The sequence below is a fragment of the Ranitomeya variabilis genome, chromosome 4 (genome assembly GCF_051348905.1).
Source record: "Ranitomeya variabilis isolate aRanVar5 chromosome 4, aRanVar5.hap1, whole genome shotgun sequence".
Taxonomy (NCBI): domain Eukaryota; kingdom Metazoa; phylum Chordata; class Amphibia; order Anura; family Dendrobatidae; genus Ranitomeya; species Ranitomeya variabilis.
In genome coordinates this window covers 167,336,707-167,351,183 of record NC_135235.1, presented here as the reverse complement: position 1 = coordinate 167,351,183, position 14,477 = coordinate 167,336,707, and the positions used below count along the sequence as shown (strand labels likewise).

The following is a 14,477-nucleotide window of genomic DNA, read 5'->3' as shown; positions in this document are numbered from 1 at the left end:
CCGCATGGAAAACTGCTGCGGATCCGCAGCGTCAAAAACGCTGCGGATCCGCAGTAAAAACCGCAACGTGTGAACATGGCCTTAAAGGGGTATTTCCGTCTCTGAGATCCTATCCTAATATGTAGTAATTGTAATAATATGAGCAAATACCTCCAATTGGAAATGTAGTATAGTTCTGATTAGCTATGACACTTACCCAATGTGCGGGGCATTGCTGTAGCTTAGATAACCATGGTTATGGTGCATCACAAAGTAGCAGTTACTATGTGAGTGTCCGAACCATGGATATCTAATCTACTGCAATGCCCTGCACATGGTGTAAGCTACATAGCTTATCAGAAGACTATACTACAGATCTAATTGGAAGTATTTGCTGATTTTATTATTGCACCTACTACATATTGGGATATGATCTTGTAGAAAGGTCATTGGGTGGGATAACACCAGAACTGAACTAGGCAAATGCCTTTTTTCTCTGTGTATACTAGTATTCCTTGGTTCCATTCACATCAATAATGATGAGCTGTAACACTAGCACCTATAGGTAAAAGTAACGCTGTTAATTCTCCTCTGCATAGGGTAGTGCGGGTTCCTCCTTGGTTCCTGAGATGTCTTCTGGCTCCAATTTGTGGAGATTCCCATTATATTATTGACCACTTTCCGCTGTGCGTCATCCTACCACAGCTTCAGACTTCTGTATTAGAAATGACTGAACAAAAATGTGCTTTATTTAAAAAAAAAAAAATCTATACACTATTACAAACGTGTGGTCCCTTTCCATCTATAGCCATTTCTGTTTGGCACTAGTACAAATAGGAAAAAATATCTGAATGTTACTTTGTTACCATTTGTGGAAATAGATGACACTAGAACACTGTTGGAAATCCTCACTTGCTAAATATTGTACTTATAGTTTTAACAATACAATACAGTCCCTAATTGTTACTAGCTGAAGAAGATGCTACATGGGCTAATGCAGGAATGTAGGCGAACACTTTGGGTTGTGCTTGTTCTTTTACTCTGCGTACATCTATGGAAAGAAATGATCACTGTTCTGGCTAAAATGTTCTAGAATCTCCAGAACTTTGTTGGCCTGTCTAACTACATTGACGTTGCTATGAGTACGGAGCTTCTCCAAGGTTTCTTTTAGGTTCATTACTTCCATTTCCTTCCGCAAATCATCTGTAGAAAGAAAACTTAAGTTAGACACCGTATTTTAGTGCTGGATTTATCTTTAGACCTTTGTTTGCTGCAAGAGATATTTCTTTAAGTTATGATTATATATATATATATATATATATAATATATATATACTGCTCAAAAAAATTAAGGGGACACTAAAATCCCACATCCTAGATATCACTGAATGAAATATTCCAGTTGTTAATGTTTATTCATTACAGTGGAATGTGTTGAGAACAATAAAACCTAAAAATGATCAACATATATCACAACTAATATCCCACGGAGTCAGTACAAGAGTCATCAAGCACAATATAACACTAAGGCCGGGAGTAAACAAATATCACTCCCCCATCATAAACACCACAAGAAGATGGCTGAAAAGGACTGCTCCCAAATACAATGTACACAACAAAATGGAGCATACTCAATGTCCCACTGACCATGATGAAAAGCTTATTTTATTAGAATAAATCATGTATACAAATAAATATACAAATTACAATAAAGACCCAAAAACAGGAGGTACAAGGAGAAACATGGCGATAAATAGGGAAGCAGTGGGAGATAAAGTGTATCCCATCAGGGTATAGGCATGATTATAGTCCACGCAGAGTTTAATGGCTAACCCCATCAAAGCAGCGTCATAGTATATATAGGTAGCATACCCATCATAAGCCCAGAACAACTGCAATTAAATCCACATGCTTACCCATGAGTAGGGATGACTCCCACGGCTTCTCAAATGCCCCTGACGCGTGTTTCGCTGTTCAGCTTTTTCAAAGGGAAACACGCGTCAGGGACATTTGATGAGTTTTCTTTGGCAAAATATAGCAGATTGTATTTTCTTCACAAGAAAAAGCTTCTATTTTGTCACCCTACCCTACAGGCTAGACATATGAGGAAATTGAGAGGTTGCCAGAGGGGAAAGAGAGTAAATTGAGAAGATGACCAGTAATAGGATTGCAAAAGAGATTTTAAAAACATGAGGAAAAAAGACAAAGGCAATAAAATTCCTCTTGTCTGACTTTTCTTTTTTCCCCGTTTATTTTGTAGCAATATATTGTAGCAAACCCAGGTAGGACTGGGTTAAATCCTAGCACTGAGTTTCTTGAAGCTGGTGAGTGGCCAGCCAAAGTATGAGCTGTAGCAGGGAGAGAAACAAGTCAGTCTCTCTAAATGGAGATTGCACAGGATTAGCTTCAAACGCGGTGTGTAAAATTTACTCTGGGAGAAAGGACTGTAATCTGTTAGGGTGAGCCCTCACTGGCATATACACTTATGAGTAAAAGGGTAACAATGGTTTGAATTTTTGACTTTCAGGCTCCATAATCTCACCATCCACCACTGATTCGAACGTGAGACTACCATCATTTTATAGACAATCATCTTGGCTATCTCATATGTAAATTTGACTTGCAGCTATTTGCATATGATTTAGTTATGCAGATTCTTGTCATGTCACTGCATTGTTACTTTTTTTTATCCTAAAAATCCAAATTTTGCTTCTCAGTGTATGTGTCTGCTGAATGAACTGTTTATTTGCTGTTATACCATTGTGCCCAGAAGAGGTGTTTTGGTTTTGAATGCCTTGGAGTTTTATGAAAGCAATAAAACTGTGCATTTCGGCCAAGCCGCATTGCCTATACGAACGCTATCAAATGCCTGCCTGCGAGTATGGATTCTTAAAATATAAATATATACAGTGGGGAAAAAAGTATTTAGTCAGCCACCAATTGTGCAAGTTCTACCACTTAAAAAGATGAGAGGACTGTAATTTAAATCATAGGTAGACCACAACCATGAGAGTCAAAATGAGAAAACAAATCCAGAAAATCACCTTGCCTGGTTTGGCAAGATTTATTTTGCAAATTATGGTGGAAAATAAGTATTTGGTCATTAACAAAAGTTCATCTCAATATTTTGTTATATACAGTTGTGCTCAAAAGTTTACATACACCAGCAGAATTTTTGCTTTATCGGATTTTTTTCAGAGAATATGAATGATAACACCAAAACTTTTTCTCCACTCATGGTTAGTGGTTGGGTGAAGTCATTTATTGTCAAACTACTGTGACCTCTTTGCTTGTAATCAGTGTGTATGTGCATAAAAGCTGAGCTGAGTTTCTGGGATCCAGACAGACTCTTGCATCTTTCATCCAGCCACTGACGTTTCTGGATTGTGAGTCAAGGGGAAAGCAAAAGAATTGTCAACCTATCTACCGGAAAAGGTAGTTGAACTGTATAAAACAGGAAAGGGATACAAAACGATATCCAAGGAATTGATAATGCCAGTCAGCAACATTGAAACTGTAATTAACAAATGGAAAATCAAGGGCTCTGTAAAAACAAAACCATGGTCAGGTAGACAAACAAAAATTTCATCCACAAGTGCCAGGAAAATTGTTTGTGATGTAAATAACCCACAAATAACATTAGCTGAAATACTGGACTCTCTGAAAACTAGCGGTGTGGCTGTTTCAAGATGCACAATAAGGAGGCACTTGAAGAAAAATGGGCTGCATGGTCGAGTCACCAGAAGAAAGCCATTACTGCGCAAATGCTACAAAGTATCTCGCCTACAATACTCAAAACAGCACAGAGACGAGCCTTAAAACTTCTAGAACAAGGTAATTTGGAGCGATGAGACCAAAATTGAACTTTTTGTCCACAATCATAAACGTTATATTTGGAGAGAGGTAAACAAGGCCTATGATGAAAGGAACACTATTCCAACTGTAATGCACGGAGGTGGATAGCTGATTTTTTTGGGATGTGTGAGTTACAAAGGCACAAAAAACTTGGTCAAAGTTGAAGGAAAGATGAATGAAACATGTTATCAGCAAACACTGGAGGCAAATTTGTACTCATCAGCCCGAAAGCTGTGTGTGGGACGTACTTGGACGTTCCAACATGACAACGATCCAAAACACAAGGCTAAGTCGTCCTGTCATTGGCTACAGCAGAGCAAAGTGAAGGTTCTGGAGTGGCCATCTCAGTCTCCTGACCTCAATATCATTGAGCCACTCTGGGGACATCTCAAACGCGCAGTTCATACTAGACAGCCCAGGAATTTACAGGAACTGGAGGCTTTTTACCAAGAAGAGTGGGCAGCTTTAGTATCTGAGAAAATAATGAACCTCATCCACAACTACCACAAAAGACTTCAAGCTGTCATTGATGTTAGAAGGGGCAATACACGGTATTAAGAAATGGGGTATGTAAACTTTTGATCAGGGTCATTTGGATGTTTTGGGTTGTCATTATGATTTAAAAAGAGAAAACACAGCAGTTTAACAAAAATTGGCTTCACCCAACCACTGACCATGAGTGGAGAAAAAGTTTTATTATTTATTATTATTATTTTTATACATTTTTATAGCGCCATTTATTCCATGGCGCTTTACATGTGAAAAGGGGGCAAATATAGACAAATACAATAAACATGAGCAGAAAACAAGGCACTAACAGGTACAGAAGGAGGGAGAACCCTGCCCGCGAGGGCTCACAGGGGATGGTTGAATATACACTAGGAGAGAGTAGAGTTGGTCATGCGGCGGTTCAGTAGGTTGAGGATCACTGCAGGCTGTAGGCTTGTCGGAAGAGGTGAGTCTTCAGGTTCTTTTTGAAGGTTTCTATGTGTTATCGTTCATATTCTCTGAAAAAAGGCCAATAAATCAAAAATTCTGCTGGGGTATGTAAACTTTTGAGCACAACTGTATCCTTTGTTGGCAATGACAGTGGTCTAACTTTTTCTGTAAGTCTTCACAAGGTTGGCACACACTGTTGGCCCATTCCTCCATGTAGATCTTCTCTAGAGCAGTGATATTTTGGACCTCTGGGTCGCTGGGCAACATGGACTTTCAACTCCCTCCAAAGGTTTTCTATGGGGTTGAGATCTGGAGACTGGCTAGGCCACTCCAGGACCTTCATGTGCATCTTCATTGCCCTGGTGGTGTGCTTGGGATCATTATCATGCTGAAAGACTTGTCCACGTTTTATCTTCAATGACCTAGATGATGGAAAGAGGTTTGCACTCAAAATCTCACGATACATGGCCCCATTCATTCTTTCATGTACACAGATCAGTCGTCCTGGTCTCTTTGCAGAGAAACAGCCCCAAAGCATGATGTTGCCACCCCCATGCTTCACAGTAGGTATGATGTTCTTTGGATGCATCTCAGCATTCTGTCTCCTCCAAACACGACGAGTTTTGTTTCTACCAAACAGTTCTACTTTGGTTTCATCAGACCATATGACATTCTTCCAATACTTTTCTGGATAATCCCAATGCTCTCCACCAAACTTCAGATGGTCCTGGACATGTACTGGCCTAAGCAGGGGGACACGTCCGGCACTGCAGGATCTGAGTCCCTGGCGGCGTAGTGTGCTACTGATGGTAGCCTTTGTTACGATGGTGCCAGCTCTTTGCAGGTCATCCCCCATGTGTGGTTCTGGGATTTTTGCACACCTTTGTTGTGACCATTTTGTCCCCACGGGGTGAGATCTTGCATGGAGCCCCAGATCAAGGGAGATTATCAGTGGTCTTGTATGTATTCCATTTTCTTATTATTGCTCCCACAGTTGATTTCATCACACCAAGCTGCTTGCCTATTGCAGATTGTCTTCCCAGCCTGGTACATGGCAACAATTTTGTTTCTGGTGTCCTTCGACAGGTCTTTGGTCTTCACCATAGTGGAGTTTGGAGTGTGACTGTTTGAGGTTGTGGACAGGTGTCTTTTATACTGATAACAAGTTCAAACAGGTGCCATTACTACAGGTAATAAGTGGAGGACAAAGGAGCCTCTTAAAGAAGAAGTTACAGGCCTGTGAGAGCCAGAAATCTTGCATGTTTTTAGGTGACCAAATACTTATTTTCCACCATAATATGCAAAATAAATCTTGCCAAATCAGACAGGGTGATTTTTTTTTAACTTGTTTTCTCATTTTGACTCTCATAGTTGTGGTCTACCTATGATGTCAATTACAGGCCTCTCTCTCATCTTTTTAAGGCTGGAGTCACACTACTGAGGAATACAGACAAGTGCTATGCGAGAAAACATTGCATAGCACTCAGACCGCTGTTAATCTATGGGGCAGCTTTCGTCACCGTTTTTTTTCTCGGCTGTATTATACGTTCGAGTGAAATTGCAGCATGCTGCGTTTGTACACGTATATCGGTGGAGTCTCGCCAATGCAAGTCTATGGGTGTGAGAAAAAAATTGCACACCACACGGACCATTAGTGTGACTTGCGAGAAATACGCAAGCAAGCATTTTCTTCATTTTAGCCCATTGAGCCATTAAATTCAATGGGGAAAAGCATTGAGACATACGCATGTCATACGGATGTCACACAGATACATAGGTGCGAGGAAATCGCATTATCGCATTGCAAACGGATTACATATGGATCACCGTACGGAGAATATTGGTGCGATTCTTGGCCGTCAAAATCGGACCGATTTTTTTTTTATACGCTAAGTGTGACTCCAGCCTAAGTGGGAGAATTTGTGCAATTGGTGGCTGACTTTTTTCCCCATTATGTATCTATATATACTGTATATGGGGCATCGTGATTACTCGCTAATCCCGCCCCCTGCACAGTAGCTCTGCCCCCTACACATCATCACACAATCCCGCCCCCCACCCCATTACCACACACAATCCCGCCCCCCCCATATTGCCACACACAATCCCGCCCCCACCACATTACCACACATAATCCCGGCCCCACCACATTACCACATACAATCCCGCCCCCCCACCACATTACCACACACAATCCCGCCCTCTGCACAGTAGCTGCGCCCCCCACCACATTGCCACACACAATCCCACCCCCCAACACATCACCACACATAATCCCATCCCCCACCACATTACCACACACAATCCCGCTCCCCAACACATCACCACACACAATCCCGCCCTGTGCACAGTAGCTCCGCCCCCCACCACATTGCCACACACAATCCCGCTCCCACCACATTACCACACAGAATCCCGCCCCCCAACACATCTTCCCACACAATCCCATCCCCCACCACATTACCACACACAATCCCGCTCCCCAACACATCACCACACATAATCCCGCCCTGTGCACAGTAGCTCCGCCCCCACCACTTTGCCACACACAATCCCGCCCCCTCCACATTACCACACAGAATCCCGCCCCCCCCACTACATTTCCACACACAATCCCGCCCCCACCACATTACCACACACAATTCCGCCCCCCACCACATTACCACACACAATTCCGCCCCCCCACCACATTACCACACACAATCCCGCTCCCCAACACATCACCACACACAATCCCGCCCTGTGCACAGTAGCTCCGCCCCCCACCACATTGCCACACACAATCCCGCCCCCACCACATTACCACACAGAATCCCGCCCCCCAACACATCACCCCACACAATCCCATCCCCCACCACATTACCACACACAATCCCGCTCCCCAACACATCACCACACATAATCCCGCCCTGTGCACAGTAGCTCCGCCCCCACCACTTTGCCACACACAATCCCGCCCCCTCCACATTACCACACAGAATCCCGCCCCCCCCCACTACATTTCCACACACAATCCCGCCCCCACCACATTACCACACACAATTCCGCCCCCCACCACATTACCACACACAATTCCGCCCCCCCACCACATTACCACACACAATCCCGCTCCCCAACACATCACCACACACAATCCCGCCCTGTGCACAGTAGCTCCGCCCCCCACCACATTGCCACACACAATCCCGCCCCCACCACATTACCACACAGAATCCCGCCCCCCAACACATCACCCCACACAATCCCATCCCCCACCACATTACCACACACAATCCCGCTCCCCAACACATCACCACACATAATCCCGCCCTGTGCACAGTAGCTCCGCCCCCACCACTTTGCCACACACAATCCCGCCCCCTCCACATTACCACACAGAATCCCGCCCCCCCCCACTACATTTCCACACACAATCCCGCCCCCACCACATTACCACACACAATTCCGCCCCCCACCACATTACCACACACAATTCCGCCCCCCCACCACATTACCACACACAATTCCGCCCCCCCACCACATTACCACACACAATCCCGCCTCCACCACATTACCACACACAATCCCGCTCCCCCACCACATTACCACACACAATCCCGCCCCCCCACATTACCACACACAATCCCGCCCCCACCACATTACCACACACAATCCCGCCCCCCACCACATTACCACACATAATCCTGCCCTCTGCACAGTAGCTGCACCCCCCACCACATTACCACATACAATCCGGCCCCTCTGCACATCACCAACACATAATCCCACCCTCTGCACAGCAGCTCCGCCCCCACCACATTACCATGCATAATCCCCCCACCACATTACCACGCATAATCCCGCCCCATCACATTACCACACATAATCCCGCCCCATCACATTACCACACACAATCCCGCCCCCCACCACATTACCACACACAATCCCGCCCCCCACATTACCACACACAATCCCGCCCCCCACATTACCACACATAATCCTGCCCCCCACCACATTACCACACATAATCCTGCCCCCCACCACATTACCACACACAATCCCACCACATTACCACACACAATCCCGCCCCCCCACCACATTACCACACATAATCCCACCCCCCCTCCATATTGCCACACATAATCCCGCCCCACACATTACTACATGAGGCTCCATCCCCACACATTTCCACACGAGGCTCCATCCCCACACATTACTACACAAGGCTCCGTCCCCCGACATTACCACACGAGGCTCCGTCTTCACACATTACCACACGAGGCTCTGTTCCCACACATTACCACATGAGGCTCCGTCCTCTCACATTACCACATGAGGCTCCGTCCCCACACATTACCACACGAGGCTCCGTCCTCACCCATTACCACATGAGGCCCTGTCCCCACACCATACCATACGAATCCAGTTTGCTTTTGATTTTACGCTGTGAATAAAATGTTTTAGCATTATTCTGATTTTTAATTATTATTGTTATTAACTTCATTTTAAGTTAATTTACCACCTGCATAAGCGCCATTGAATGTTGTCATTATTTACTTTAGTTTAATCACTAGCAGCGTTAATTAGATAGCAATGAGCATGCCAAGCGTTAGCTGGCTGGAAACAGCTAGTATGTATATATATCTAATATATAAAGCTGAATGTGTGTGTGTGTGTGTGTATGTCCGGGATTGGCATCTGAACCGTCGCAGCTACAGCCACAAAATTTTCCACAGTCACACGTCTGGACCCCGAGAGCGTCATATAGGCTATGTTGTGAGGTGAAATTTTAACCCCGCGCTTTCCAATTCACCAAACAATTTTGCCCCTATCTACATAATGGGGAAAAAGTGAAAGGAAAAGTGTTGGAGGCGTCGCAGCTACAGGCACAAAATTTTGCACAGTCACACGTCTGGACCCCGAGAGCGTCAACGCTATGTTGTGAGGTGAAATTTGAACCCCGCGCTTTCCAATTCACCAAACAATTTTGCCCCTATCTACATAATGGGGAAAAAAATGAAAGGAAAAGTGTTGGAGGCAAATTAACAGCTGCCAGATGTGAACAAGGGGGACTTAAAGAATGAGAGCGATGGCGCCAAAGAGTATATACTGTACAGTTGCTAAGGTGGGGGTCCAGACATGGGATAATCACCACACCACCACGGGGATATGAACACACGCACAAAATGCGCCACACACTACCACGTGCTCGAACACATATACCACCCTCAGCGCACATTTCACCACACATACACCAACCTCGCCACATAAGTCGAAACACAAAAGTCGCCGCTCAAAACTCGCCACGCGCAAAACTCTCCACATGCAAAACTCGCCACACGTGCAAAACTCACCTCATGGAAAACTCGCCACGCGCAAAACTTGCACATGCGGAAAAATTGCCACATGCACAAAAGTTGCAACACATGCAAAAGTTGCCTCACACAAAACTTGCACATACTCAAAAGGCACCACACATAAAACTCGCCACACGCAAAACTCGCCATGCGCAAAACTTGCTGCACACAACTTGCTACACTAACCTGTCACATGCAACTCGACACACAAAAAGTTGCTACACGCATGTCGCCACACAAAACTCATCTCACAAAAGTCGCTACATGCATGTCGCCACACGCAACTCAACACACACAACGACACACGAAACTCGCCCTAAAACACACACAAGTCTGGTATTATCCTTCAAAAATAAAAATCTGATTAATAAGCAGACAAACTACAAGAGCAACAAATGTACCATATAGGAATCCGGCAGCTGTCAGTCACATGACCAGTCTATTATGTGTATGTGTGAGCTAATATATACTGCCAGGGGGTGGGCTTACTGTTGGCTGGGGATTTATCAGTCTGCCAATTTAGCTTACAAATACTGAGGTAAAAATACTGACCACATAACGTGTGAACGAGGTCTAATACAGGAGGAGATGACATACAGATATATACTATATACAGGAGGAGATGACACACCGGTATATACTATTTACAGGGGAGATGACACACAGGTATATACTATATACAGGAGGAGATGACACAGATATATACTATATACAGGAGAGATGACACACAGGTATATACTATATACAGGAGCAGATTACCTACAGGTATATACTATATACAGGAGCAGATTACCTACAGGTATATAGTATATACAGGAGGAGATGACATACAGGTATATGCTATGTATAGGAGGAGATGACATACAGGTATGTACTATATACAGGGGAGATGACACACAGCAGGTATATACTATATACAGGGGAGATGACATACAGGTATATACTATATACAGGAGATGACATACAGGTGTATACTATATATAAGGGAGATGACAAACATGTATATACTGAGGTGAAAATGAGAGGTGTGAGTGCAAAATGAGAGGAGTGAGGGAAAATAGTGGAGTGATCGGAAAATGACAGATGTGAGGTCGAAATGACAAGTGTTAGGGGGGAATGAGAGGAGTGAGGGGGAAAATAGGAGTGAGGGGGAAAATGAGAGGTGTGAGGGAGAAAATGAGAGATGTGAGGGGGAAAATGAAAGATGTGATGGGGAAAATGAGAGGCGTGATGGGAAAATAAGAGAAGTGAGGTGCTATAACTAACCACAGATATTTACTATGCCCAGGCAACGCCGGGCTCTTCAGCTAGTGTGTATATATATATATATATATATATATCACAATGTGCAAGAAAAGTTAATCAGGCGGCACTGTCTCTATGATAAATAGCTGTCTCCAGACGGCGCAACCTGAATCAGGTGCTTAATCAATGGCTATGTCAGCCCGTTTACAACTTTGGGTGCTCCTCTGCAGAAAATTAGATATGTGTATCTTCCAGCAATGAAGGATGCGAGGGCACTCACCAGTCTTCAAATTTCAAGCTTTATTCACAAAATATTTCCATTAAAATTCATGGCTAGGGTTGCCACGACCAAACCGGAGCTCGTGTGAGCAGGGGAGTGCAGGGACGACGGCCGTTTCGCGCTGTGCTTTGCGCTTCTACGGGTCACTTCTGACCCGTAGAAGCGCAAAGCACAGCGCGAAACGGCCGTCGTCCCTGCACTCCCCTGCTCACACGAGCTCCGGTTTGGTCGTGGCAACCCTAGCCATGAATTTTAATGGAAATATTTTGTGAATAAAGCTTGAAATTTGAAGACTGGTGAGTGCCCTCGCATCCTTCATTGCTGGAAGATATATATATATATATATATATATATACATACTTTGTCTCTGTATTTGCTCTGTGTATGCAGCATGTCACTATATGTATTCACTCTGTATGTATCATGTCTATGTGTATGCAGCATGTCGCTTTGTATGTACAGTTACATCCATATACATTTGGACAGACAACATTTTTCTGATTTTGATTATAGACATTACCACAATGAATTTTAAACGAAACAATTCAGATGCACTTGAAGTTCAGACTTTCGGCTTTCATTTGAGGGTATCCACATTAAAATTGGATGAAGGGTTTATGAGTTTCAGCTCCTTAACATGTGCCACCCTGTTTTTTAAGGGACCAAAAGTAATTGGACAATTGACTCCAAGGCTATTTCATGGACAGGTGTGGGCAATCCCTTCGTTATGTAATTCTCAATTAAGCAGATAAAAGGCCTGGAGTTGATTTGAGGTGTGGTGCTTGCATTTGGAAGGTTTAGCTGTTAAGTAAATATGCGGTCAAAGGAGCTCTCCATGCAGGTGAAACAAGCCATCCTTAAGCAGCGAAAACAGAGGAGTGGCAAAATCTACAGTTTGGTACATCCTGAGAAAGAGAGAAAGCACTGGTGAACTCATCAATGCAAAAAGACCTGGGCGCCCACAGAAGACAACAGTGGTGGATGATCGCAGAATAATCTCCATGGTGAAGAGAAACCCCTTCACAACATTCAACCAAGTGACCAACACTCTCCAGGAGGTCGGCGTATCAATATCCAAATCTACCATAAAGAGAAGACTGCATGAAAGTAAATACAGAGGGTTCACTGCACGGTGCAAGCCACTCATAAGCATCAAGAATAAAAAGGCTAGACTGGACTTTGCTAAAATAACATCTAAAAAAAGCCAGCACAGTTCTGGAAGAACATTCTTTGGACAGATGAAACCAAGATCAACCTCTACCAGAATGATGGAAAGAGAAAAGTATGGCGAAGGCTTGGTACAGCTCATGACCCAAAGCATACCACATCATCTGTAAAACACGGCGGAGGCAGTGTGATGGCTTGGGCATGCATGGCTGCCAGTGGCACTGGGTCACTAGTGTTTATTGATGATGTGACACAGGACAGAAGCAGCCGAATGAATTCTGAGGTATTCAGAGCCATACTGTGTGCTCAGATCCAGCAAACTGCAGCAAAACTCATTGGTCGTCGTTTCATGCTACAGATGGACAATGACCCAAAACATAAAACCAAAGCAACCCAGGAGTTTATTAAAGCAAAGAAGTGGAATATTCTTGAATGGCCCAGTCAGTCACCTGATCTCAACCCAATTGAGCATGCATTTCACTTGTTAAAGACTAAACTTCAGACTGAAAGGCCCACAAACAAACAGCAACTGAAAACCACCGCAGTGAAGGCCTGACAGAGCATCAAAAAGGAGGAAACACTGCGTCTGGTGATGTCCATGAGTTCAAGACTTCAGGCAGTCATTGCCAACAAAGGGTTTTCAACCAAGTACTAGAAATGAACATTTTATTTATACAGGTCCTTCTCAAAAAATTAGCATATAGTGTTAAATTTCATTATTTACCATAATGTAATGATTACAATTAAACTTTCATATATTATAGATTCATTATCCACCAACTGAAATTTGTCAGGTCTTTTATTGTTTTAATACTGATGATTTTGGCCTACAACTCCTGATAACCCAAAAAACCTGTCTCAATAAATTAGCATATTTCAACCGTCCAATCAAATAAAAGTGTTTTTTAATAACAAACAAAAAAACCATCAAATAATAATGTTCAGTTATGCACTCAATACTTGGTCGGGAATCCTTTGGCAGAAATGACTGCTTCAATGCGGCGTGGCATGGAGGCAATCAGCCTGTGACACTGCTGAGATGTTATGGAGGCCCAGGATGCTTCAATAGCGGCCTTAAGCTCATCCAGAGTGTTGGGTCTTGCGTCTCTCAACTTTCTCTTCACAATATCCCACAGATTCTCTATGGGGTTCAGGTCAGGAGAGTTGGCAGGCCAATTGAGCACAGTAATACCATGGTCAGTAAACCATTTACCAGTGGTTTTGGCACTGTGAGCAGGTGCCAGGAAGCATGAAGTGCTCCAAAATCTCCTGATAGCTAGCTGCATTGACCCTGCCCTTGATGAAACACAGTGGACCAACACCAGCAGCTGACATGGCACCCCACACCATCACTGACTGGGTACTTGACACTGGACTTCAGGCATTTTGGCATTTCCTTCTCCCCAGTCTTCCTCCAGACTCTGGCACCTTGATTTCCGAATGACATGCAAAATTTGCTTTCATCAGAAAAAAGTACTTGGGACCACTTAGCAACAGTCCAGTGCTGCTTCTCTGTAGCCCAGGTCAGGCGCTTCTGCTGCTGTTTCTGGTTCAAAAGTGGCTTTACCTGGGGAATGCGGCACCTGTAGCCCATTTCCTGCACACGCCTGTGCACGGTGGCTCTGGATGTTTCCACACCAGACTCAGTCCACTGCTTCCTCAGGTTCCCCAAGGTCT

General features: G+C 44.2%; 1 protein-coding gene across 3 annotated transcripts in view; it reads right to left on the bottom strand.

The window, feature by feature from the left end:
• Positions 1–734: 734 nt before the first annotated feature.
• Positions 735–14,477, bottom strand: part of LOC143770095 (rap1 GTPase-GDP dissociation stimulator 1-A-like) — a 405,235-nt gene continuing 391,492 nt past the window's right edge. For all 3 annotated transcript variants that reach the window (XM_077259356.1, XM_077259358.1, XM_077259357.1), the window contains one exon: positions 735–1,182. In XM_077259356.1, coding sequence (XP_077115471.1) covers positions 1,031–1,182 — 152 coding nt within the window. In that variant the 3' untranslated portion in view covers positions 735–1,030. The remainder of the gene's footprint in view (positions 1,183–14,477) is intronic.